The sequence below is a fragment of the Bos taurus genome, chromosome 23 (assembly GCF_002263795.3).
Source record: "Bos taurus isolate L1 Dominette 01449 registration number 42190680 breed Hereford chromosome 23, ARS-UCD2.0, whole genome shotgun sequence".
Lineage (NCBI taxonomy): Eukaryota > Metazoa > Chordata > Mammalia > Artiodactyla > Bovidae > Bos > Bos taurus.
The window spans coordinates 26,864,811-26,892,227 of record NC_037350.1 but is presented as its reverse complement, the minus strand read 5'-3'; the positions used below and the strand labels follow the sequence as shown (position 1 = coordinate 26,892,227).

The window sequence follows — 27,417 nt, the reverse complement described above, 5'->3', positions numbered from 1 at the left end:
CAGTCCAAGGGACTCTCAAGAGTCTTCTCCAACACCACAGTTCAAAAGCATCAATTCTTCGGCGCTCAGCTTTCTTCATAACAGAACTGGACATGGAACAACAGAATGGTTCCTAATAGGAAAAGGAGTACGTCAAGGCTGTATATTGTCACTCTGCTTATTTAACTTCTATGTGGAATACATCATGAGAAACGCTGGGCTGGAAGAAGCACAAGCTGGAATCAAGATTGCCGGGAGAAATATCAATAACCTCAGATATGCAGATGACACCACCCTTATGGCAGAAAGTGAAGAGGAACTCAAAAGCCTCTTGATGAAAGTGAAGATGGAGAGTGAAAAATTTGGCTTAAAGCTCAACATCAGAAAATGAAGATCATGGCATCTGGTCCCATCACTTCATGGGAAATAGATGGGGAAACAGTGGAAACAGTGTCAGACTTTATCTTTTGGGCTCCAAAATCACTGCAGATGGTGACTGCAGCCATGAAATTAAAAGACGCTTACTTCTTGGAAGAAAAGTTATGACCAACCTAGATAGCATATTGAAAAGCAGAGACATTACTTTGCCAACAAAGGTCTGTCTAGTCAAGGCTATAGTTTTTCCAGTGGTCATGTATGGATGCGAGAGTTGGACTGTGAAGAAAGTCTCTGTGGATCACAACAAACTGTGAAAAGCTCTTAAAGAGATGGGAATATCAGACTGTCTTACCTGTCTCCCGAGAAACCTGTATGCAGGTCAAGCAGCAACAGTTAAACCCTGTATGGAACAACTGATTGGTTAACGACTGAGAAAGGAGTATGACAGGGCTGTCTGCTGTCACCCTCTTTATTTAAGCTATATGCTGAGCACCTCATGAGGAATGCCAGGTTGGATGAGTTACAAGCTGGAATCAAAATAGAGAGAGACATCAACAACCTCAGATATGCAGATGAAACCACTCTAATGTCAGAAAGTGAAAAAGAACTAAAGAGCCTCTTGATGAGAGTGAAGGAGGAGAGTGAAAGAGTCAGCTTAAAACGAAATACTAAAAAAACTAAGATCATGGCATCTGGTCCCATTACTTCAAGGCAAATAGAAGGGGAAAAGGTGGAAGTAGTGAGAGATTTCCTCTTCTTGGGCTCTAAAATCACTGTGGATGGTGACTGCAGCCTTGAAATCAGGAGTTGATTGCTTCTTGGCAGGAAAGCTATGACAAACCTAAACAGTGTGTTGAAATGCAGAGACATAACTGTTGACAAATGTCTGTATAGTTAAGGCTATGGTCTTTCTAGTGGTCACATATGATTGTTAGAGCTGGACTGTAAAGAAGGCAGAACCCCAAAGAATTGATGCCTTTGAACTGTGGGGCTGGAGAAGAGTCCTGAGGGTCCTTTGGCTAGGAAGGAGATCAAACCAGTCAATCTTAAGGGAAAATCAACCCTGAATACTCATTGGGAGGACTGATGCTAAAGCTGAAGCTCCAGTATTTTGGTCACATTGATGTGAACAGCCTGACTCATTGGAAAAGTCCCTGGTGCTGGGAAAGATTGAGGGCAGGAGGAAAAGAAGGCATCAGAGAATGAGATGGATGGATGGAATCACTGATGCAATGGACATGAACTTGGGCAAGCTTTGGGAGATGGTGAGGTTCAGGGAGGCCTGGCATGCTGCAGTCCATGGGGTCACAAAGAGCCAGAAATGACTGGGTGACTAAACAACAATAAGACTTAGAAGTTTAAAGAAAGGGAAATTTTAATAAAAATTTTTTGTCAGTCTTAATTAGAATTTTTATTGTATTTATTGTCAAAATATTTTTCATTTATATTATTCCCTAGGAGATATTGCTGAGTAGGTGTTTGTATTTTTATTTTATTTATTTACTCCTTAATTGAGGGATAACTGCTTTACAATGTTGTGTTGGTTTTCTGCCATACAATGCAAATCATTCATAACTATATCTATCCCTGCCCTTTTTAATGAAATTGATTGCAAAATAAGGAATTGCAAATAGCTAGAGATGCAAAGGAGCATTACCAGATAATCCTAGTGTGTAAGAGTTGATAGGTGATTACACATGTATAAGGAAAACAATCTACTCATTTGCATGAATTGTTATCGCACGATAAATTACCAACATAAGAAGTGGATAATTAGATCAATTCATATTTGGAATTTTGCCAGGTTGATGTGACAGGACAAAGACAACAAGAGTTTTATATATTAATAAGAACATACTTGAAATTATTAGCCATGATACATAAATAGGAAAGGGTATGAAGTTAGGAGTGACTGATGAATTAGAAGAAATAAAGGGGCTTAATGAGACTGACACACTGGAGGTAAGTAGGAGTAGTTAAGTGATCAAGTACAGAACTTTACACCTCCAGTTTCACCTGCATATTCAATTGTGGGTGTCATCTGCTGCCAAACTTAAAAAGGAGAGTGCATCAGTAAGGGGAAGAATCACAAGTGACAAATATCCAACATATAAGTTGATTAAAGATATACGTTTATGTCTCACAGAAAAGAATTCTAGAACTGGGTAATAGAGTAGCCCCATGAAATTGTCAAAAACCCAGTTCATTTTAATTTCTCCACCATCCATGTCATATTACATGTCATATAGTTTTCGAGTTCTGCCGGCGTCCAGCCCCGGTGGATCCAGGGAATTCGAAGCGGGGACGGCGTCGGCGAGGATCAGGAAACAACTGCTTAATTAAACTTTAATTAAGGATATAAAGAGTAATAGAATAAGGATAGCTCAGTGAGGAAATTCAGTGGAGAAAAGAGGCTGAAATAAGGATAGCTCAGTGAGGAAATTCAGTGGAGAAAAGAGGCTGAATAATTCAGCCAGAAGGTGAGAGAAAGAACGACATGGGGAGACCAAGTTTCGGTGAACAAGGCCCGCACTTTATTTTCCAAAGTAGTTTTTATACCTTAAGTTATGCATAGAGGATAATGGGGGAAGGGGTAGAGTCTTGCAGTAAGCCAGGCTTTCTTCCTGCAAACTTATCATATGCAGAAGTTTAGGTGATTTGCATCATCTTCTGGCCCAGAGGCCTGTTAACATTTTAAGACCTTTTCTTCAGAAAACTTATTTTTCTCTAAAGGTGATTAGTCAAGCGCCACCCTCCAAAAGCATTAGATAAAGTTGCATTCCTACAGAGCAAAGGTGTGGTGGGCTATAACAAGAAAAAGAATTAACTCAAGGGTCCCAGGTTACAAACATTAAAGCTACTATTTACACCAATTATATTAATCAATACACTGCCAGGGACACAGCAGGTAAGGGATATGGAGACTTAGCAGCAAACATTGGCCCAACAAGTGAAAAACCCTTCACCAATACAATTTCTAATCAATCTTTTAACTGCTCAAAGGAATCTGTATTTAGACAGTTTAGAACATCTCATGCCTCTCACAGTTGGGAGGCTCTGAGCAATCACATGTGGCTGGAAAAACCTATTCAGGCAGGCTAGAGGATTTCCAAAGGAGTTTGTAGGTTGAAACACTGTCACACCCAGGAATTGTTAACTGGAGCTGTAAGCTAACTCTTTTTTCAGAGAGAGGTAGTGGGGGACAGCCCCCCGTAAAGTCAGAGGTGTAGGTGAAAGCACAAGGCAGAAAGTAGGCAGACTTTGGTTTTGGGGGTAGATGCTCGAGAATTTCCAGGGGGACTCCTGAGGCTTGATCCCACCTTTGCGTATGCCAAGCCTCCTTCCTCATGACCTTTGGCACGGGAGGAGCTCACTCCCCACAGAGTTCTAGCCATCATGATATATTACAGTCAGCAGAAAGTAAAGAAGAATAGAAACGCACAATTTACCTTTAAGGACACATCCTTATAATTCAGCTGATATACAGCATCATCATTTATTCACTTTCAGTAGAGAGATAAGGAAATCTAATATTTATATTATATTAGCTGTCATAGGAAAGTATAATAATAAGGATAAATAAAGAAGATTTAAGAAGGATAAATAAATAAAGAAGGATAAAATAAAGAGGAAGGGGGAATTGATATGAGGCAATCATCAGTCTGTGTCCAGAGCTTCATCTTGAGAATGAACAAGTAAGGAATAAGAAAAATATCTATTTGTATCTCATTGGGGGAGAATTGTGATTTTCATCGGGGATCAAAGTAATCATTTCTCATGGAGTGGGGTAGACATATGAATTACAACATCGCACATTCTTCACCTACACAGATGGTTAGGGAGCCTGACTCAGAGGACCAAAGTCTGAAAAGTGGTTTTAGGACACCATAGAATGGGTTCTGGGGAAAGGTGAAGATGTGGGATTCATCTGTCATATTATAGAAAGATACATCTCCAGATTCATAATCCAGAAATACCCTCACAATAACGGGTTTTTCTCTTAGAATAAGAGGGGTTTCTGGGGAGGTGAGGGCCCAATACTCCCCCTCATAGAACCTAATGGCCCAGAAACCATTCTTTGGGGACATTGTGACCCTACCCTTCCTTGTTACATTATCCCTACAAACTCCCAGGTCCCAGGAACAGGCGTCCCCAACCTCTATGTCCCAGGAGTATCTCCCTGAGATGATGCACAATTGACCCAGCACACAGGGAATGGAGCTGAATCTCTCTGAGGAGCTGGGAATTTCTTGACATCTTTCTTGCCAGGAAACTTGTCTCCCTTCTTCAGACAGGAGGAGGGCAGGATGAGCAGTGGCTGCATCCAGGGTCATATTTACTGCAAAGACAAGCAGACCATCATGTTTCTGGGAAGGGTATCAGTAGACCTGGGACAGAGGGTTCTCATTCTGTAAGGACTCCTTTAACCCTGGGTAAATCAGCTCGCTTCCACCCAACATTCCTCCAGACTGTCCCACAAAGAAAAAGGTCCCTTGTGGATCATCACATACTCACCAGCTTTGAATTCTTCTTTCCTCCAATCTACAAGGGACAAGTGAACATGAGAACCTACCATCTGAAAAACAAAGCTGCCTGTCTGTCAAAAATACTATGAATATAAACTCCCTAGGATTAATTCAAGAATAATAGCAATAAAAGAAAATGCCCTTTTATAAGTTAAACTGTTTTTTAAAACATTCTTCTAAATTATGTCTGACTTGAGACTTGACCCATACCTATACCCTCTAAGTTGACATTCCTGCAGGATAAATATCTAGACTTTATTTACAGTGTTTGAGAGAAAATAGGGAATGTGGTGTTTCTGACAAAATAGCTTGTTGTTCACATTAGTTTCCTCAGATTTTAGCCAGTGAAAACCACTTTATATAGAATGCAAGACAATTAAAAAGTCTGCTAAAATTTAGCATTTCACACACATTATTATCTCTTATCATATGAGTAATCTATGGAATTCATGTTATGTATGCTTTGGAGTTTCTTTGATTTTCAGTATATGTTTTACACACAGTAGATGTTCATTTAAAATATTTTTGATCATAGAATTTTCTTCAGCAGGGTCTATGTAACTCACCAGGGTATAATGGTACATTCCTCCAGGCTGCAAAAGAACAAAATAGGAAACCCTTTACCTTTTTTTTCCTTACCAGATTTCTCTTACTATTGTTTTCTTTTTCTGTTTTCTTTATTCCCTTTCTTGTTTTGAATCCCTTGGGCTTTCTCTTTCTATCCTGTATTATCTTCATATTCTGTTTTTTTCAAACATGAAAATAAAAGTGGTCAGGTGTAGGAAAGGTAGAAATAAAGCAGCAACAAAAGATCAGAAGGATATTGGAGGAGGGTGAGGAAGATTAAGTAAAGATGAGAAGGAAGAAAGGAAGAAAGGAGAAAAAATATGCTGAATCACTCATCATTTACCCTTCAAAGACAATTCACTGAAATTACAGAATTTAGAAGGTAGTGTTAGAAATTCTTCTTTGCTGACTACAGACATTTTTATTTTGTTTTCCCATCCTATCCTACTGCACTAGAGACAAGACTCAAGATAGACACAAGAATGGAGTTTTCTGAGAGCTAAGCATTACTCACCATGTTTGTATTGAGCTTTCCTCTTATCTGAGAGACAATATAGAAACACACATATATGAGACAGGATTTCTTAACATCATAAGGAAGAGGCAGTTAAAGCCACACATCTGCCAATGTTTGTGTTTGCATACTGATCAGGTATTGCTCATTCAAAAATAATGACAGAAATCTCTAAAGTTCATTCCATATGAAACATTTACTAGAGTATGAAGAATACAGTTTGACATGTAGAATGATGAGGATATAAATAATTCTTATAATAGGTTACTAAAATTGAATTGGAATATCTTATAAAATCATTTTAGAATTTAGGAATATATTATCAATGAAGTTTCTCTGAGTCTAAATGCAATACAAAAGATGCTAAAGGATGAACAATTTGTTGAATAATTGAATTAATCAAAGCAAATATGAAAGAAGAATAATAGCTATGATAGGAAACAAAAATAACAAGGCAAAATCAAGAAAAACATTTATATACCTTGGTGTCTTGAGAATATGGTCAAGAGAAGTTCACTAGCAAGTCTTAAGATTACATTTGTTATCAATAGACAAAGTCCTTCTGGATGAACTCTCACTCACCAGGTTTGGAGCCTGAGTTCAGCCTTCTAAGAACTGGGACAATATCATGTACAAAACAATGGGCCTTGCATCTCAGAGGACAACTTGGAGAACCCAAGTTAAGGAAAACTTTCTATTAAATGGGGAAAACCACATTTTAAAGAAAATTTATTATTAATGGAGAAAACCATATTCTTCTAGCCTAATCCCTTTCATGTCAATAAGCTTATGATGAAATTATGATCATTATCTGAAGATTATATCAGAGGAAGGAAGGGAAACAAAGAAAGTGTGCTTCTAGAAATTACATCACCAAAAGGCTGTAAAAATAACAGTTACCAATTTCATTCTGAAGTTCCCCTGAAAAGTAAAATGGAAGAAACTCAAATAAGTGTCAAGGGAAAACAACACAGAAAATGAAAATAAGCTGGTTCACAGAAAATTTCCAGTTCACAGAAAATTTCCAGTTCACAGAAAATGGTAGGATGAATGTAATCAGAAAACAAAACAAAACAAAACAATACAAAAATGGGAAAATGGCAAGGAATTCCACTTCTATCTTAGAAAAGTGAGAAAAAGAAATGAATTCCATAATTGACTAAATAAGAAGAATGGCTAAGGTGTTGACAGAAACTAACTAGGATTTGATCTGGTACATATTTTTTTTATGCATGGTTTTAAGGATATAAGTAGTTAAAATTTTTGATCAAAAATATACTTAATAAAATAATCTTAGAGTGAATGTTATCTTCATTGTAGTGTAGTGATATTGATTTTCTAATTTTACAAATCTTTCTAAATATATCAGATTAAGCAGGATATCATTAAGTACAAACATCATTTGTATATTTAGGGTAAATATGTAAGTCCTGAAAAAGTCTTTCAGGAAGATGTCACAAACATTGATAAAGTGAATGGCTGTAATAAGTTGGGGTACAATATTTTTGTAAGGCAGATGGTTTCCAAATCTTTACACTTAACACAACTGCAATATATTTAATTTAGTTGTCAACTGAAGGACTTTCAAAATCAGTTGTGAAAGCCTATAGTGTCTGGTTTTATCATCTACTGAAGAAAGCCAAAGAATTGAGTGTCATGGCTCTAACTAAATTCTTTCCATTCCTATTAACTTACATCATTGAATGTTTTCTAGAAAACATATATAGAATAGAAACCATCTACCTATCAACTTCATGCCTTTCATCTCACCAACTTCTTAATGAAACTTGCAAGTCCTTGCAAGGCAGAAGAAGCCAGTCTTTATAGGGAATGCACAGTATGAAGTGATAAGAGAAGGAATGGAAAACTAGAGAAGGTGTGGAAACAGAAACGGACAGATTTAAAATGGGAGAATTCCCACACCAAAATATTAGGGCGGAACTAATAGACACGCAGGAGAAAGGCATGCCAATAACAAGGAATACAGATGAGAAGTCAGGCAATGTTAAATGTTGCATCAATCATTTTAAAGGGGATCAAGACTAATGAAACATCAGAAAATTTACCTAGTTTATTCCGAAGTACTTCTAAAAAAAAAAAAAAAAAAAAAGGAAAATAAGTGTAAATGACATGGGGAAAAACTACAAAGACAATGCAAATTTATTGGAAAATTCATATTTAATATTAACCATATCCAGTTTCAGATGAACACACACACACAGAAATTGACTCAGAGGTCAGTATTGTTCAGAGATATGCTACAGTAAATGAAGAAAGGAGAAATGGAGTTAATGTAGTTAGTTGACAAATGTTTTAGGATTATTACTTCTGGTGGTTAATTTGTAAAATGACTCTTGATCCCTTTGGCAATATTTAGGCTCCTATTGTCTTGTTCATTAGCTTTAGTATGGTCATTGGATGTTTTTAGATGTATTAGTCAATTCATATCATTGTAGTAGCTACAGTGTATAAAGTTGCCGCAAACAGTGTTTAAAGGAATAACGAAGCACTGTTGGCATAGATCATATACTGTCAGGTTTCTGAGTGCTCTTTTTACAACTGTTATTGCCACCAATTAATTTTCTACCTTGTTGTATGTGAGTTTCTGTTTAATTCATGCATGAATGAAACTTAACCCAATCACATGGGTGCTGAATCCAGGAGAAAGGAGTAGGTTTTCTGAGAGAGATTCTGTTTCTCAACAACCATGCTTTTTACTGTTTCTACTCCTCTATGAGAGAAAATATCTAAACACACAATATAAGACAGGTTTTCTGAACATTATAAAGCTGCAACCAAAGCTCTACCTCTCCTAATGATTGTTTCTGCGACATTTTCAAGTCATGTTCTTTTTGTAATTAAAGAGGTACATCTCTATAACCCATTCTACTGAAAATATCACTACAATCTGAAGAACACTATCATGTGATATGTAGAGATATAGAATTATAAATAATTTTGTGCTAGAATATTAAAAAGAACTGTGTAATTATCTCAGGACATAACTTTAGACTTTAGTGATTTATTATCAATGACATTTGAGTGAAAAAAAAAAAATAGGATCCAAAAGGAAGAGCGATTTGGCAAATTAACAATCAAATGAGTAAAAATAAAAATGAAAGAGGATTCATAACTATGGTTGGAAATTGAAAATAACTGGGCCAGGAAGGACTAGTGTTGGAAGGACTAATGTTGTAGCTGAAACTCCAATACTTTGGGGACCTGATATGAAGAACTGACTCATTGGAAAAGACCCTGATGCTGGGAAAGATTGAAGGTGGGAGGAGAAGGGGATGACAGGATGAGATGGTTGGATGGCATCACTGACTCAATGGACATGAGTTTGAGTAAACTCTGGGAGTTGGTGATGGACAAGGAGGCCTGGCGTGCTGCGGTCCATGGGGTTGCAAAGAGTTGGACGTGACTGAACGACTGAACTGAACTGAACTGATGATTAGTGATTTGGAACATTTTTGTTTGTTTTACAAACCTATTGGCCATTTGTATGTTTTTTTTGAGAAATGTTTATTCAAATTTTTTGTCCATTTTTAATTGACTTATTTGGTTTTTGCTGTTTTCAGCAAAATGGTTTTTTGGGTTTTGCCATTTTGAGTTATTTGGTTTTTGCTATTGAATTCCTTATATAGTTTGGATATTAACCCTTTCAGATACATGGTTTGTGAATATTTTCTTCCATTCTCTTGGTTGCTCTTTACTTTGTTAGTCCTTTCCCTTGCTGTGCAGAAGCTTTTGATGAAATCCCATTGGCCTGTTTTCAAAAATTTTTTATTACCTGTGTTGTTGGAGTCATATAAAAAATATACCCAGACTAATGTCAAAGAGACTTTTCTCTAGGTTTTCTTCTAATAGTTTTAAGTCTGAAATTCAAGTCTTTAATCCATTTTGAGTTGATTTTTGTATAAGTTTGAAAGAAAATTTCCATTTATTCTTCTATTTTATGTTATTGATGTCATAATTTACCTGTTTTTGTATTGAGTATCTATTAACAAATTATTATTTTTTAATTCATTTTTAATTGGAGGCTAATTGCATCACAGTATTGTGTTGGTTTCTGCTGTACAACAAAGTGAATCAGCTATAAGTATACACATATCCTCTCCCTACTGAGCCTCCCTCCTAGCTCCTATCCTACCCCTCTAGTTCATCACAGAGCACCGAGCCAAGCTCCCTGTGTTATAGCAGTTTCCTACTAGCTATCTGTTGGTTTCTTTATTTGTTTTAAACAGTTTTATCTTTTAACTTTTTTAAAACTAGAGTGAAAAGTGATTTATGTACGATTTATGTAAAAGTGATTTATGTACCATTGCAGTACTACAGTATTCTGAATTTGACTGCATAACTTCACCAGTGAGTTTCATATTTTCAAATGTTATGTTACTAATTAATATCCTTTCATTTCTACATGAAAAACTTCATTTAACATTTCTTGTAAAGCAGGTTTAGTGGTTATGAGTCAGCTTTTTGATCTGCAAATTTTTTCTTTCTTTTTCATTGTTGGAGTTTAGTTTTGCCAGATATAATATACTTGTTGGGCAGTTGTTTTTCTTTCAATAGTTTGAGTATATTATCCAAGTCTCTTCTGACCTAAAAAGTTTCTTCTGAGAAATCCATTGATAGCTTTAAGAGGGTATTTTTGTATATGGGTTTCTCTCTTCTCTTGATCCTTTCAAAATTCTCTATTTTCTTTGTATTTTACTATGAAATATTTAAGAATAATTAATGCCAAACTTTCTCAAATTCTTTCAAAAAAGAAGGGGAGAGGAAACTTTCAAGCTCATTTTATGAGGCCAGCATCACCCTAATTCCAAAACCACAGAAGAAATCTAATACAAAATCTCAAGAAAAGAAATTTATAAGCCAATATACCAGGCACAAAAAGACAAATACTGCATGATTCCAGCTAAATCTAGTATCTACAACAGTCAAATTCATAGAATAAAAATGTGAAGTGAGGATTGTCAAGGGCCAGGCTGATGGTCAAATAGGAAATTATTAATGAATGGGCATGACATTTCAGTTAAGCAAGAGAAATAAATTCTAGAGATTTTCTGTACAACATTGTATCTATAGTAAACAACATTGCATTGTACACATAAACTTTTATTATATCTCACATAAGTGTTCTTAACACAATACAATGAAATTATTGAATTATAGTTTGTTCAAATTTCCCATGGCCATTTTCTTTCTACAGGGAAACCTTCACTCAAAAATTTTCATCAACTTAATGATCAGTATTGCTGCTCTGAACTCGTGTCTTCAAAAAAATAGAGATGAAAAGTGAGAGTTCATTCCCCCATAACTTGTCAATTAGTACTTTTTTACATTTCCTCAGTTTTTACCTTTTACTGATGTTACTCACTGGGAACAAAAGATTATTTATTACCTAATATTCCTTCTAATAGAGGGTAATTAATTCTAAACATCTGCAATAAGAGGCAAAATAAACTTTACTTAATTTGTATAGTGGTTTAAAAAGCAAATTCTCTGAGCACATTTTAGACAAAATGCATATTTCCTCCACTTAAATATTCCAGAAATTCAGAAGTGTATAACTAATGGAATTCATTATCAAATATGGTTCATGTATGTTTATTTTTTAACAGGGAACAACTTGTAGCATGAATAATTTAAATGCAATAGTGTTTAAGTGCAAATGGAAACAACTTTGTTGACTTCATTTGGAGTGAGAAAAAGTAAGGCACAATGATGTAAATTTAAGTCATACAGCATATAAGGAACATGTTTGTTTCAAGGACAGTAAAACAACAAGGAACAAGGCAACATGGACAAAAGATCCAAAGACTATGTGCACAGTGTAAAATGGCTAATGGAACTTACCATTTTCTACTACTACTGCATCTGAAAAACAGAGAGAAATATTAATTTATTTAGTTGATTATTCAATCCGAATAATCATAGGTTGTTGTCAGTGTCATATTTTCTGAAAAATATATAGATGGGATTTTACTCAAACCCAGAGTCAGGGAGCTAATTGAAAATGGCCTTCTCTGATGGCTTTTATAGATATTTTCTTGGGAATGATTATGGGAAAACGAATAAACTTTAGAGAGGAAATATGCACTCCTCTCTCAGGATAGTTGAAAGAATATAATGTGCCCAGATAGGGACATATCAACTTAGAATTAAACAGATTGTAAAGGAGAAAATTTTGGAGCTTTTATCCAGAAAATGACCCTGATGATCGTGGCAGTGTATCCTTTAATCTGTTTTTCAACAACCTGATCATGAAGATACAGAATACTTCTTCAGAAGTATTCTTCAGAAGTATCTTCAGAAGTGAAGATAATAAGCAAAAGGAAAGAGAATGAAGGAAGGGAAGAGAAAGGGAGAAGGGGAAAGAATGAAACAGAACTTGGAGTAGACCTGAAAGGAGAAACCTAGTATGACATGTGGGAAACGAAGTAGGAGTAAGAGAAAGTAAAAGGCAAAAGAAACAAAAGGAGAGAGTGAAAACAAGGGAAAAAATCTCTAACAGGCAAAGTAGCAGGGTGCTTGAAGAACAAACATTACCAGGTGTCTGCAAAAATTGATCTGAAAAATAAAATGGAAAGTACCATATTAATGATGTGGGAAACAAACAGATTAAAATCTTAAAATCTGCTTTCACAAGGGTAAAGGTAGCAAGTTGAGGGTGAAGAAGAAGAAATTAACAACCACTGATTTTTCTGTTTTCAGTAACATTAATGTCCACTGTGTTACAATAACATAGCCTTATATTCCACCACGGATGGATTAGTAAGTACTATGACTTTCTAAATCCCCAAATAGCCTCAACTGTCTTATACTTCTTTCTTATTCTTTCTTCCTCTATCATTTCTGCTTAACTTTTCCTTTGACATTATTTGTTCCCTTTCCTCAGTACTTTGAATTTTTTGCCATTTTCCATATAAAAACAGAAACTTGGTAATTTGTGTCTTCTCATTTTTTTGTTAATACTTGCCAGTCTGATTGATCAATTGCATTATTTTTTCAAAGAACAAACTTTGTTTTATTAATTTTCTCTATTGTTTTTTTGCTTTTAATATCATTGATTTCTCATATTATATTTATTATTTATCTTTTCAGAATTGCTTTGGGTTTATTTTGTTCATTTCAAAACTTTCTTAATCTGTAGTATTAGATAACTCATTGATATGTTCTTCATATTATAAGAATATAATTTACTAAGATGGGGGAGGAATAGGATGGGGAGACCACTTTTCTCCCAACAAATTCATCAAAAGAACATTTGAACACTGAGTAAATTCCACAAAACAACTTCTGGATGCCGGCAGAAGACATCAGGCACCCAGAAAAACAGCCCATTGTCTTTGAAAGGAGGTAGGAAAAAATATAAAAGATAAAAAGAGAGACAAAAGAGTAGGACAGAGCTCTTTCTCGGGAAGTGAGTCTTAAAAGAGAACTTTCCAAACACCAGGAAACACTCTCACTGCCGAGTCTGTGGCAAGCCTTGGAACCAGAGAGGGCAACATAACCGAGAGGAAAAATAAATAAATAATTAAACCCCACAGTTTACATGCCCAGTGGTAACTTCCACAGTGGAGAAGCAGCACAGACTTTTGCATCCGCCACTAGCAAGCGGGGGCTGGCAGGGAGGCGTGGGCTGCATTGCTTAGAGTAAGGACCGGGCCTGAATGCCCCGAGGGCAATCTGAGGGAACTAACTTGGGATAGCAAACCAGACTGTGGGATAGCTACCATGTGAAAAGCCCTAACTTAAGACACTGCCAGGCCCGCTCACAGAACAAAGGACTTAGCAGAGCTAGCCAGCTACAGACCGGCCCATCCTCTTCCATTGACAGGCAGGTGAGGGCAGCCAGAGTTGGAAAGGGGCAATCATGGCTCCAGAGAGGCATTATCTACCAAACTGCAAGCAGGCTTCATTGCTAACCAAGAGTTCTTGGGATTCTGGACGGTCAACATCCGCCTAAGAAAGTGCACCAGTTGTACACCCAGAAAACCGAGCCACAGGGACAGGGGAGGCGATAAGTCACAGTGGCCATGTTCACCAAACACCTGGTCACCTGAGCTGCTCAGACCTGGGAAGAGCACAAAAAGCAGGTCCAGCGGAGTCTGTGCCTCTGAGAACTACCCGAGTGCCTGAATCTGAGTGGCTTAGACCTGTGAGGTGCGTACAACCCAGGGCCGGCCTCAGACAGATCCTGGCAGAGCAAACTAGAGCCTAAGCAGTGTAGACAGGGAAAGAACACTCGCCATGAGCAGGGGCAAACCCAGTGTGGCCAAGACACTGCGAGCACACACCAGTATTATTTGTTTGCAGTGTCCCTCCCCAAGCACGACTGAACAAGTGAGCCTAAAAAAGTGTCCACCACCGCCCCCTTGTGTCAAGACAGAAATTAGACACTGAAGAGACCAGCAAACAGAAGAAGCTAAAACAGAGGGAACGTCCTTGGAAGTGACAGGTGCAATAGATTAAAATTCTGTAGTTAGTACTGACTACATAAGAAGGGGCCTATAGATCTTGAGAAATATAAGCCGGATCAAGGAACTATCCGAAAATGAACTGACCCCACACTGTCCACAACAACACCAGAGAAAGTCTTAGATATATTTTTACTATCATTCTGTAACTTAAAATTTTTTTTTTAATTTTTAAGTCCCCTGTTACTTCTTTAATTTTCATTTTTGTAACCTACTATTACTTTTTCAAAAAAGTAATTATTTTTTTAAAGCAAACTTCATATATATATATTTTATAATTTTTGTGATTTTTTTCCCTTTAATATTGTATTTTTGAAAATCCAACCTTTACTCTAGATTTTTAATCTTTGCTTTTTGGTATTTGTTATCAATTTTGTACCTTTAAGAACCCAATCTTCAGTACCCATTTTTACTTGGGAGCGAGATTACTGGCTTGACTGCTCTCTCCCTCTTTGGACTCTCCTTTTTCTCCACCAGGTCGCCTCTCTCTCCTCCCTCCCGCTTCTCTTCTCTACCCAAATCTGTGAATCTCTGTGTGTTCTGGAGGGTGGAGAACACTTAGGGGACTGATTACTGGCTGGATCTGTCTCTCCTTTTGATTCTCCCTTTTCTCTTCCTGGTTACCTCTGTCTCCTTCCTCCGTCTTCTCTTCTCTGTATAACTCCGTGAACATCTCTGAGTGGTTCAGACTGTGGAGCGCACATAAGGAAGTGATTACTGGCTAGCTTGCTCCCTCCTCTTTTGATTCCACCACATGTCATCCTGGTCACCTCTATCTCCTTCCTCCCTCTTCTCTTCTCCATGTTACTCTGTGAATCTCTCTGGGTGTCCCTCACTGTGGAGAAACTTTTCATCTTTAACCTAGATGTTTTATCAATGGTTCTGTATAGATGGAGAAGACTTGAAGCTACTGTAAAAACAAGACTGAAAACCAGAAGCAGGAGGCTTAAGTCCAAATCCTGAGAACACCAGAGAACTTCTGATTCCAGGGAACATTAACTGACAGGAACTCATCTAACACCTCTATACCTACACTGACACCAAGGACCACTCAAGGACCAACAAGTTCCAGAGCAAGACATACCATGCAAATTCTCTAGCAACACAGCAACATAGCCTTGAGCTTCAATATACAGGTTGCCCAAAGTCACTCCAAACCCAATGACATCTCATAACTCATTACTGGACATGTCATTGCACTCCAGAGAGAAGAAATCCAGCTCCACCAGCAGAACACTGACACAAGCTTCCCTAACCAGGGAACCTTGACAAGCCACCCATACAACCCCACCCACAGCGAGGAAACTTCACATTAAAGAGAACTCCACAAACTGCCAGAATACAGAAAGGCCACCCCAAACATAGCAATATAAACAAGGTGAAGAGACAGAGGAATACCCATCAGGTAAAGGAACAGGATAAATGCCCACCAAACCAAAAAAAAATAGGAAGAGATAGGGATTCTACCTGATAAAGAATTCCAAATAATGATAGTGAAAATGATCCAAAATCTTGAAAACAAAGTGGAATCACAGATAAATAGCCTGGAGACAAGGACTGAGAAGATGCAAGAAAGGTTTAACAAGGACCTAGAAGAAATAAAAAAGAGTCAATCAATAATGAATAATGCAGTAAATGATATCAAAAACACTCTGGAGGGAACCAACAGTAGAATAATGGAGGCAGAAGACAGGATTAGTGAGGTAGAAGATAGAATGGTAGAAATAAATGAATCAGAGAGGAAAAAAGAAAAACGAATTAAAAGAAATGAGGACAATCTCAGAGACCTCTGGAACAATGTTAAACGCCCCAACTTTCTAATCATAGGAGTTCCAGAAGAAGAAGACAAAAAGAAAGACCATGAGAAAATACTTGAGGAGATAATAGTTGAAAACTTCCCTAAAATGGGGAAGGAAATAATCACCCAAGTCCAATAAACCCAGAGAATCCCAAATCGAATAAACCCAAGGTGAAACACGCCAAGACACATGCTAATCAAATTAACAAAGATCAAAGACAAAGAACAAATATTAAAAGCAGCAAGGGAAAAACAACAAATAACACACAAGGGGATTCCCATAAGGATAACAGCTGATCTTTCAATAGAAACTCTTCAGGCCAGGAGGGAATGGCAGGACATACTTAAAGTGATGAAAGAAAATAACCTACAGCCCAGATTACAGTACCCAGCAAGGATCTCATTCAAATATGAAGGAGAGATCAAAAGCTTTACAGACAAGCAAAGGCCGAGAGAATTCAGCACCACCAAACCAGCTCTTCAAAAATGCTAAAGGATCTTCTCTAAACAGGAAACAAAAAAGGGTGCATAAACTCAAACCCAAAACAACAAAGTAAATGGCAATGGGGTCATACTTATCAATAATTACCTTAAATGTAAATGGGTTGAATGGCCAAACCAAAATACAAAGACTGGCTAAATGGATACAAAAACAGGACCCCTATATATGCTATCTACAAGAGACCCACCTCAAAACAAGGGAAACATACAGACTGAGACTGAAGGACTGGAAAAAGATATTCCACGCAAATAGACATCAACAGAAAGCAGGGGTAGCAATATTCATATCGGATAAAATAGACTTTAAAACAAAGGCTATGAAAAGAGACAAAGAAGGACAATACATAATGATCAAAGGATCAATCCAAGAAGAAGATATAACAATTATAAATATATAAGCACCCAACATAGGAGCACCTCAATATGTAAGACAAATGCTAACAAGTATGAAAGGGGAAATTAACAATAACACGATAACAGTGGGAGACTTCAATACCCCACTCACACCTATGGATAGATCAACTAGACAGAAATTAACAAGGAAACACAAACTTTAAATGATACAATAGACCAGTTAGACCTAATTGATATCTATTGGACATTTCAGCCCCAAACAATGAATTTCACCTTTTTCTCAAGTGCACATGGAAAATTCTCCAGGATAGATCACATCCTGGGCCATAAATCTACCCTAGGTAAATTCAAAAAATTTGAATTTTGAATTCTTGAAATCATTACAAACATCTTTTCTGACCACAATGCAGTAAGATTAGATCTCAATTACAGGAGAAAAACTATTAAAAATTCCAACATATGGAGGCTGAACAACACTCTGCTGAATAACCAACAAATCACAGAAGAAATCAAAACAGAAATCAAAATATGCATAGGAATGATTGAAAATGAAAACACGTTTTGAAAACACAACAACTCAAAACCTGTGGGACACTGTAAAAGCAGTGCTAAGGGATATACATAGCAACACAGGCATATCTCAAGAAACAAGAAAAAAGTCAAATAAATAACCTAACTCTACATCTAAAACAACTAGAAAAGGAAGAAATGAAGAACCCCAGGGTTAGCAGAAGGAAAGAAATCTTAAAAATTAGGGCAGAAATAAATGCAAAAGAAAAAAAAGAGACCATAGCAAAAATCAACAAAGCCGAAAGCTGGTTCTTTGAAACAATAAATAAAATTGACAAACCATTAGCCAGACTCATCAAGAAACAAAGGGAGAAAAAATCAAATCAATAAAATTAGAAACAAAAATGGAGAGATCACAACAGACAACACAGAAAAACAAAGGATTATAAGAGACTACTATTAGCAATTATATGCCAGTAAAATGGACAACGTGGAAGAAATGGACAAATTCTTAGAAAAGTACAACTTTCCAAAGCTGAACCAGGAAGAAATAGAAAATCTTAACAGACCCATCACAAGCACGGAAATTGAAACTGTTATTGGAAATCTTTCAGCAAACAAAAGCCCAGGTCCAGACAGCTTCACAGCTGAATTCTACCAAAAATTTAGAGAATAGCTGACACCTATCCAACTCAAACTCTTCCAGAAAATTTCAGAGGAAGGTAAACTTCCAAACTCATTCTATGAGGCCAGCATCACCCTAATACCAAAACCTGACAAAGATGCCAAAAAAAAAAAAAAAAAGAAGAAAACTACAGGCCAATATCACTGATGAACATAGATGCAAAAATCCTTGACAAAATTCTAGCAATCAGAATCCAACAACACATTAAAAAGATCATACACCATGACCAAGTGGGCTTTATCCCACGGATGCAAGGATTCTTCAATATCTGCAAATCAATCAGTGTAATACACCACATTAACAAATTGAAAAATAAAAGCCATATGATTATCTCAATAGATGCAGATAAAGCCTTTGACAAAATTCAACATCTATTTATGATAAAAACTCTCCAGAAAGCAGAAATAGAAGGAACATACCTCAACATAATAAAAGCTATATATGACAAACCCACAGCAAACATTATCCTCAATGGTGAAAAATTGAAGCATTTCCCCTAAAGTCAGGAACAAGACAAGGGTGCCCACTTTCACCACTACTATTCAACATAGTTTTGGAAGTTTGGCCATAGCAATCAGAGCAGGAAAAGAAATAAAAGGAATCCAAATTGGAAAAGAAGAAGTAAAACTCTCACTGTTTGTGGATGACATGATCCTCTACATAAAAAACTCTAAAGACTCCACCAGAAAATTACTAGAACTAATCAATGAATACAATAAATTTGCAGGATATAAAATTAACTCACAGAAATCCCTTGCATTACTATACAATAATAATGAGAAAATAATGAGAAAGAAAAATTGAAGAAACAATTACATTCACCATTGCAATGAAAAGTATAAAATACTTAGGAATCTATCTACATAAAAAACAAAAGACCTATATATAGAAAACTATAAAACACTGGTGAAAGAAATCAAAGAGGACACTAATAGATGGAGAAATATACCATGTTCATGGATCGGAAGAATCAGTATAGTGAAAATGAGTATACTACTCAAAGCAATCTATAGATTCAATGCAATCCCTATCAAGCTACCAATGGTATTTTCCACAGAACTAGAAAAAATAATTTCACAATTTTTATGGAAATACAAAATACCTCGAATAACCAAAGCAATCTTGAGAAAGAAGAATGGAACTGGAGGATTTGACCTGCCTGACTTCAGGCTCTACTACAAAGCCACAGTCATCAAGACACTATGGTACTGACACAGAGACAGAAATATACATCAATGGAACAAAACATAAAGGCCAGAGATAAATCCATGCACCTATGGACAAGTGAAAGTGGAGAGTGAAAAAGTTGGCTTAAAGCTCAACATTCAGAAAACTAAGATCATGGCATCCAGTCCCACCACTTCATGGGAAATAGATGGGGAAACAGTGGAAACAGTGTCAGACTTTATTTTTCTGGGCTCCAAAATCACTGCAGATGGTGACCGCAGCCATGAAATTTAAAGACGCTTACTTCTTGGAAGGAAAGTTATGACCAACCTAGATAGCATATTGAAAAGCAGAGACATTACTTTGCCAACAAAGGTTCGTCTAGTCAAGGCTATGGTTTTTCCAGTGGTCATGTATGCATGTGAGAGTTGGACTGTGAAGAAGGCTGAGTGCCGAAGAATTGATGCTTTTGAACTGTGGTGTTGGAGAAGACTCTTGGAAGTCCCTTGGACTGCAAGGAGATCCAACCAGTCCATTATAAAGGAGATCAGCCCTGGGATTTCTTTGGAAGGAATGATGCTAAAGCTGAAACTCCAGTACTTTGGCCACCTCATGCGAAGAGTTGACTCATTGGAAAAGACTGTGATGCTGGGAGGGATTGGGGGCAGGAGGAGAAGGGGATGACAGAGGATGAGATGGCTGGATGGCATCACTGACTCGATGGACGTGAGTCTGAGTGAACTCCGGGAGTTAGTGATGGACACGGAGGCCTGGCGTGCTGCAATTCATGGGGTCACAAAGAGTCGGACAAGATCAAACACAAAGAACAAATATTAAAAGCAGCAAGGGAAAAACAACAAATAACACACAAGGGAATTCCCATAAAGATAACAGCTGATCTTTCAGTAGAAACTCTTCAGGCCAGGAGGGAATGGCAGGACATACTTAAAGTGATGAAAGAAAATAACCTACAGCCCAGATTACTATACCCAGCAAAGATCTCATTCAAATATGAAGGAGAAATCAAAAGCTTTACAGACAAGCAAAAGCTGAGAGAATTCAGCACCACCAAACCAGCTCTTCAAATATGCTAAAGGATCTTCTCTAGACAGGAAACACAAAAAGGGTGTATAAACTCAAACCTAAAACAACAAAGTAAATGAAATGGGATCATGTTATCAATAATTACCTTAAATGTAAATGGGTTGAATGGCCAAACCATAAGACAAAGCTTGGATGAATGGATACAAAAACAAGACCCCTATATATGCAGTCTGCAAAAGACCCATCTCAAAACAAGGGACACATACCGGCTGAAGTGAAGGGCTGGAAAAACATATTTCACACAAATTGAGACCAAAAGAAAGCAGGAGTAGCAATACTCATATCAGATAAAATAGACTTTGAAATAAAGGCTGTGAAAAGAGACAAAGAAGGAGACTACAAAATGATCAAAGGATCAATAGAAGAAGAAGATATAACAATTATAAATATATATGCACCCAACATAGGAGCACTGCAATATGTAAGGCAAATGCTGACAAGTATGATAGGGGAAATTAACAGTCACACAATAACAGTGGGAGAGTTTAATACCCCACTCAAACCTATGGATAGATCAACTAAACAGAAAATTAACAAGGAAACACAAACTTTAAATGATACAATAGAACAGTTAGACCTAATTGATATCTATAGGGCATTCCACCCCAAAACAATGAATTTCACCTTTTTCTCAAGTGCACACGGAACCTTTTCCAGGATAGATCACATCCTGGGCCATAAATCTGGCCTTGGTAAATTAAAAAAACATTGAAATCATTCCAAGCATCTTTTCTGAACACAATGCAGTAAGATTAGATATCAACTACAGGAAAAAAACTGTTAAAAATTCCAACATATGGAGGATAAACAACACGCTTCTAAATGACCAACAAATCACAGAAGAAATCAAAAAAGAAATCAAAGTATTCATAGAAATAAATGAAAATGAAAACACAACAACCCCAAACCTATGAGACTCAGTAAAAGCAGTGATAAGGGGAAGGTTCAAAGCAATACAAGCTTAACTCAAGAAACAAGAAAAAGGTCAAATAAATAACCTAACTCTACAGCTAAAGCTTGGATTAAAGCTCAACATTCAGGAAACTAAGATCATGGCATCTGGTCCCATCACTTCATAGGAAGTAGATGGGGAACCAGTGGAAATAGTGGCAGACTTTATTTTTTTCAGCTCCAAAATCACTGCAGATGGTGATTGCAGCCATGAAATTTAAAGACGCTTACTCCTTGGAAGGAAAGTTATGACCAACCTAGATAGCATGTTGAAAAGCAGAGACATTACTTTGCCAACAAAGGTCCATCTAGTCAAGGCTATGGTTTTTCCAGTGGTCATGTATGGATGTGAGAGTTGGACTGTGAAGAAAGCTGAGTGCTGAAGAATTGATGCTTTTGAATTGTGGTGCTGGAGAAGACTCTTGAGAGTCCCTTGGACTGCAAGGAGATCCAACCAGTCCATTCTGAAGGAGATCAGCCCTGGGATTTCTTTGGAAGGACTGATGCTAAAGCTGAAACTCCAATACTTTGGCCACCTCATGCGAAGAGAGTTGACTCATTGGAAAAGACTCTGATGCTGGGAGGGATTAGGGGCAGGAGGAGAAGGGGACGACAGAGGATGAGATGGCTGGATGGCATCACTGACTCAATGGACATGAGTTTGAGTAAACTCCGGGACTTGGTGATGGACAGGGAGGCCTGGCGTGCTGCGATTCATGGGGTTGCAAAGAGTCAGGCACGACTGAGCAACTGAACTGAAGTGAACACCCAGAACAACTAGAAAAGGAAGAAATGAAGAACCCCCCAGTTAATAAAGGAAAGAAATCATAAAAATTAGGGCAGAAATAAATTCAAAAGAAACAAAAGAGATGATAGCAAAAATCAACAAAGCTACAAGCTGGTTCTTTGAGAAGATAATTAAAATAGACAAACCATTAGCCAGACTCATGAAGGAAAAAGGGAGAAGAATCAAGTCAACAAAATTAGAAATGAAAATGGAGAAATCACAACAGACAACACAGAAATACAAAGGATCATAAGAGACTACTATCAGCAACCATATGCCAATAAAATCGACAACTTGGAAGAAATGGACAAATTCTTAGAAAAGTATAACTTTCCAAAACTGAACCAGGAAAAAATAGAAAATCCTAAAAGACCCATCACAAGCATGGAAATCGAAACTGTAATCAGAAATCTTCCAGCAAACAAAAGGCAGGACCAGACGGCTTCACAGCTGAATTCTACCAAAAATTTAGAGAAGAGCTAACACCTATCCTACTCAAACTCTTCCAGAAAATTACAGAGGGAGGTAAACTTCTAAACTCATTCTATGAGGCCACCATCACCCTAATACCAAAACCAGACAAAGATGCCACCAAAAAAGAAAACTACAGGTCAGTATCACTGATGAACATAAATGCAAAAATCCTTAACAAAATTTAGCAAACAGAATCCAACCACATATTAAAAATATCATACATTACGACCAAGTGGGCTATATCCCAGGAATGCAAGGATTCTTTAATATCCACAAATCAATCAATGTAATACACCACATTAACAAATTGAAAGATTAAAACCATATGGTTATCTCAATAGATGCAGAGAAAGCCTTTGACAAAATTCAACAACCATTTAAGACAAAAGTCCTCCAGAAAGCAGGAATAGAAGGAACATGCTGCTGCTGCTGCTAAGTCGCTTCAGTCATGTCCGACTCTGTGCGACCCCATAGGTGGCAGCCCACAAGGCTCCGCCATCCCTGGGGTTCTCCAGGCAAGAACACTGGAGTGGGTTGCCATTTCCGTCTCCAGTGTATGAAAGTGAAAAGTGAAAGTGAAGTCGCTCAGTTGTGTCCAACTCTTCATGACCCCATGGACTGCAGCCGACCAGGCTCCTCCGCCCATGGGATTTTCCAGGCAAGAGTACTGGAGTGGGTTGCCATAGAAGGAACATACCTCAATATAATAAAAGCTATATATGACAAATGCACAGCAAACATTATCCTTGATGGTGAAGAATTGAAAGCATTTCCCCTAAAGTCAGGAACAGGACAAGGGTGCCCACTCTCACCACTACTATTCAACATAGTTTTGGAAGTTTTGGCCACAGCAATCAGAGCAGAAAAAGAAATAAAAGGAATCCAGATTGGAAAAGAAGTAAAACTGTCACTGCAGATGACATGATCCTCTCCATAGAAAACAGAAAGACTCCACCAGAAAATTACTAGAGGTAATCACTAAATATAGTAAATTTGCAGAATATAAAATTAACTCACAGAAGTCCCTTGCATTCTTATATACTAACAATGAGAAAATAGAGAAGTTAAGGAAACAATTACATTCACCATTGCAATGAAAAGAATAAAATACTTAGGAATAAATCTACCTAAAGAAACAAAAGACCTATATATAGAAAACTATAAAACATTGATGAAAGAAATCAAAGATGACACAATAGTTGGAGAAATATACCATATTCATGGATCGGAATAATCAATGTAGTGAAAATGAGTATACTACCCAAAGCAATCTATAGATTCAATGCAATCCCTATCAAGTTATCAACCGTATTTTTCACAGAACTAGAACAAATAATTTCACAATTTGTATGGAAATACAAAATACCTCGAATAACCAAAGCAATCTTGAGAAAGAAGAATGGAACTGGAGGACTCAACCTACCTGACTTCAGGCTGTACTACAAAGCCACAGTCATCAAGACAGTATGGTACTGGCACAAAGACAGAAATATAGATCAATGGAACAAAATAGAAAGCCCAGAGATAAATCTACGCATGTATGGACACCTTATCTTTGACAAAGGAGGCAAGAATATACAATGGAGAAAAGACAATCTCTTTAACAAGTGGTACCGGGAAAACCGGTCAACCACTTGTAAAAGAATGAAACTAGAACATTTTCTACACCATACACAAAAATAAACTCAAAATGGATTAAAGATCTAAATGTAAGACTAGAAACTATACAACTCCTAGAGGAGAACATAGACAAAACACTCTTTGACATAAATCACAGCAGGATCCTCCACCTGTGACCCACCTCCCAGAGTAATGGAAATACAAGCAATAATAAACAAATGGGACCTAATTAAATTTAAAAGCTTTTGCACAATGAAGGAAACTATAAGCAAGGTGAAAAGACAGGCTTCAGAATGGGAGAAAATAATAGCAAACGAAGCAGCTGACTAAGAATTAATCTCAAAAATACATAAGAGGCTCCTGCAGCTCAATTGGAGAAAAATAGACGGGCCAATCAAAAAATGCACCAAAGAACTAAACAGACATTTCTCCAAAGAAGACAGACAGATGGCTAACAAACACATGAAAAGATGCTCAACATCATTCATTATCAGAGAAATGCAAATCAAAACCACAATGAGGTACGATCTCACACCGGTCAGAATGGCTGGTATCAAAACGTCTACAAACAATAAATGCTGGAGAGGGTGTGGAGAAAAGGGAACCCTCTTACACTGTTGGTGGGAATGCAAACTAGTACAGCCACTATGGAGAACAGTGTGGAGATTCCCTAAAAAACTGGAAATAGAACTGCCATATGACCCAGCAATCTTACTGCTGGGCATATACACCAAGGAAACAAGAATTGAAAGATACACATGTACCCCAATGTTCACCGCAGCACTGTTTACAATAGTCAGGACATGGAAGCAACCTAGATGTCCATCGGCAGAGGGATGGATAAGAAAGCTCTGGTACATATACACAATGGAATATTACTCAACCATTAAAAAGAATACATTTGAATCAGTTCTAATGAGGTGGATGAATCTGAAGCCTATTGTACAGAGTGAAGTAAGTCAGTAAGAAAAACACCAATACAGTATAATAACGCATGTATATGGAATTTAGAAAGATGGTAACGATGACCCTATATGAGAAACAGCAAAAGAGATACAGATATATAGAACAGTCTTTTGGACTCTGTGGGAGAAGGCGAGGGTGGGATGATTTGAGAGAATAGCACTGAAACCTGTATATTATCATATGTGAAACATATCACCAGTCCAGGTTCGATGGATGAGACACGGTGCTCAGGGCTGGTGCACTGGGATGACCTTGAGAGATGGGATGGGGAATGCAGTGGGAGGGGGGTTCAGAATAAGGAAGACATGTACACCCATGACTGATTCATGTCAATGTATGGCAAAATCCACTACAATATTGAAAGGTAATTAGCCTCCAATTAAAATGAATTAATTAAAAAAGAAAAAAGAAAAAAAAAGAAAATAATTAGGCCATATCTGGCAAAAATATGTATACACTGGATCACTTGAGGGTGTGGTCAAGAGAAGTAGATTAGCAAGTCTTACGTTTACTCCTGATATCAGTGAGAGACAAAGTGTGTAAACGAAAAGGAAAAAGTTCTCTCTCTCACCGGGTTGAAAGTCTGAAGCCTTCCCTTAAAAATGGGGACAATATCATGTACAAAACAATGGACATTCCATCTCAGAAGACACTTTGGAGAGCCCAGGGTAAAGAAAGCTTTCTATTAAATGGAGAAAACCACATTCTTCTAAGTCTAATCCCATTCATGTCAACAAGCTTATGAGGAAAATTTGGTAGTTGTTTGGAAGATAGAAGCCCAAGAATGTACCAAAGGAAGGAAACAAAACAAAGAAAAATATTTCTAGGAAATATATTCATTAAAAAGTCAGAAAGAAGTTACTCATTTAATACTGAAGTAATTATGAAAGGTCTTGGCTGATTCATGTTGATGTATGGCAAAAATCACCACAATATTGTAATTATCCTCCAATTAAAATAAATTAATTAATTAAAGAAAGAAAAAAACTCGTATAGATGTCAAAGAACTCCAGCAAACAAAAAAGGAAATATTTTGAATGTTCTCACTTTATGTAAAATTGGTAGGAAGAATGTAATTTAAGGAAAAAACATAAACAAAAACAACCTCCCTATTCAAAAAACAAAGAAAGAAAAAATATAGTAAGGAAGCACTTGGAAAATTTAAGAAAGGGAATCAATTTCTCAATTGACTTAATAAAAGAACCATGCTAAATGTCTAGGTAGAATGAAAACCAGGATTTCATATCATACATGTTTCATTTTTGGAGAGTTTTACAGTATATAAGTATTTCAAATTTAGACCAAGATACCTGTTTAATAGCTAGTGGAGGTGTTGGAATTCCAGTTGAGCTAATTCAAATCCTGAAAGATGATGCTGTGAAAGTGCTGCACTCAATATGCCAGCAAATTTGGAAAACTCAGCAGTGGCCACAGGACTGGAAAAGGTCAGTTTTCATTCCAATCCCAAAGAAAAGCAAAGCCAAAGAATGCTCAAACTAGTTCACAATTGCACTCATCTCACATGCTAGTAAAGTACTGCTCAAAATTCTCCAAGCCAGGTTTCAGCAATACATGAACTGTGAAACTCCTGATGTTCAAGCTGGTTTTAGAAAAGGAAGAGGAACCAGAGATCAAATTGTCAACATCCACTGGATCATGGAAAAAGCAAGAATTCCAGAAAAACATCTATTTCTGCTTTATTGACTATGCCAGAGCCTTTGACTGTATGGATCATAATAAACTGTGAAAAATTCTGAAAGAGATGGGAATACCAGACCACCTGACCTGCCTCTTGAGAAATCTCTATGCAGGTCAGGAAACAACAGTTAGAACTGGACATGGAACAACAGACTGCTTCTAAATAGGAAAAGGAGTACATCAAGGCTGTATATTGTCACCCTGCTTATTTAACTTCTATGCAGAGTACATCATGAGAAATGCTGGGCTGGAAGAAGCACAAGCTGGAATCAAGATTGTCTGGAGAAATATCAATAACCTCAGATATGCAGATGATACCACTCTTATGGCAGAACGTGAAGAGGAACTAAAA

At 37.1% G+C, this 27,417-nt stretch overlaps 1 protein-coding gene across 1 annotated transcript in view; it reads right to left on the bottom strand.

Annotated features, from left to right (window-relative positions):
• Positions 1 to 1,793: 1,793 nt before the first annotated feature.
• Positions 1,794 to 27,417, bottom strand: part of LOC100847986 (butyrophilin subfamily 1 member A1-like) — a 72,325-nt gene continuing 46,701 nt past the window's right edge. Inside the window, exons 11-18 of the mRNA XM_024983890.2 lie at positions 12,520 to 12,540; positions 11,827 to 11,847; positions 8,031 to 8,051; positions 6,865 to 6,885; positions 5,965 to 5,991; positions 5,450 to 5,476; positions 4,873 to 4,899; positions 1,794 to 4,696 (exon numbers count right to left, since the gene is read on the bottom strand). Coding sequence (XP_024839658.1) covers positions 4,158 to 4,691 — 534 coding nt within the window. The 5' untranslated portion in view covers positions 4,692 to 4,696; positions 4,873 to 4,899; positions 5,450 to 5,476; ... (3 more) ...; positions 11,827 to 11,847; positions 12,520 to 12,540 and the 3' untranslated portion in view covers positions 1,794 to 4,157. The remainder of the gene's footprint in view (positions 4,697 to 4,872; positions 4,900 to 5,449; positions 5,477 to 5,964; positions 5,992 to 6,864; positions 6,886 to 8,030; positions 8,052 to 11,826; positions 11,848 to 12,519; positions 12,541 to 27,417) is intronic.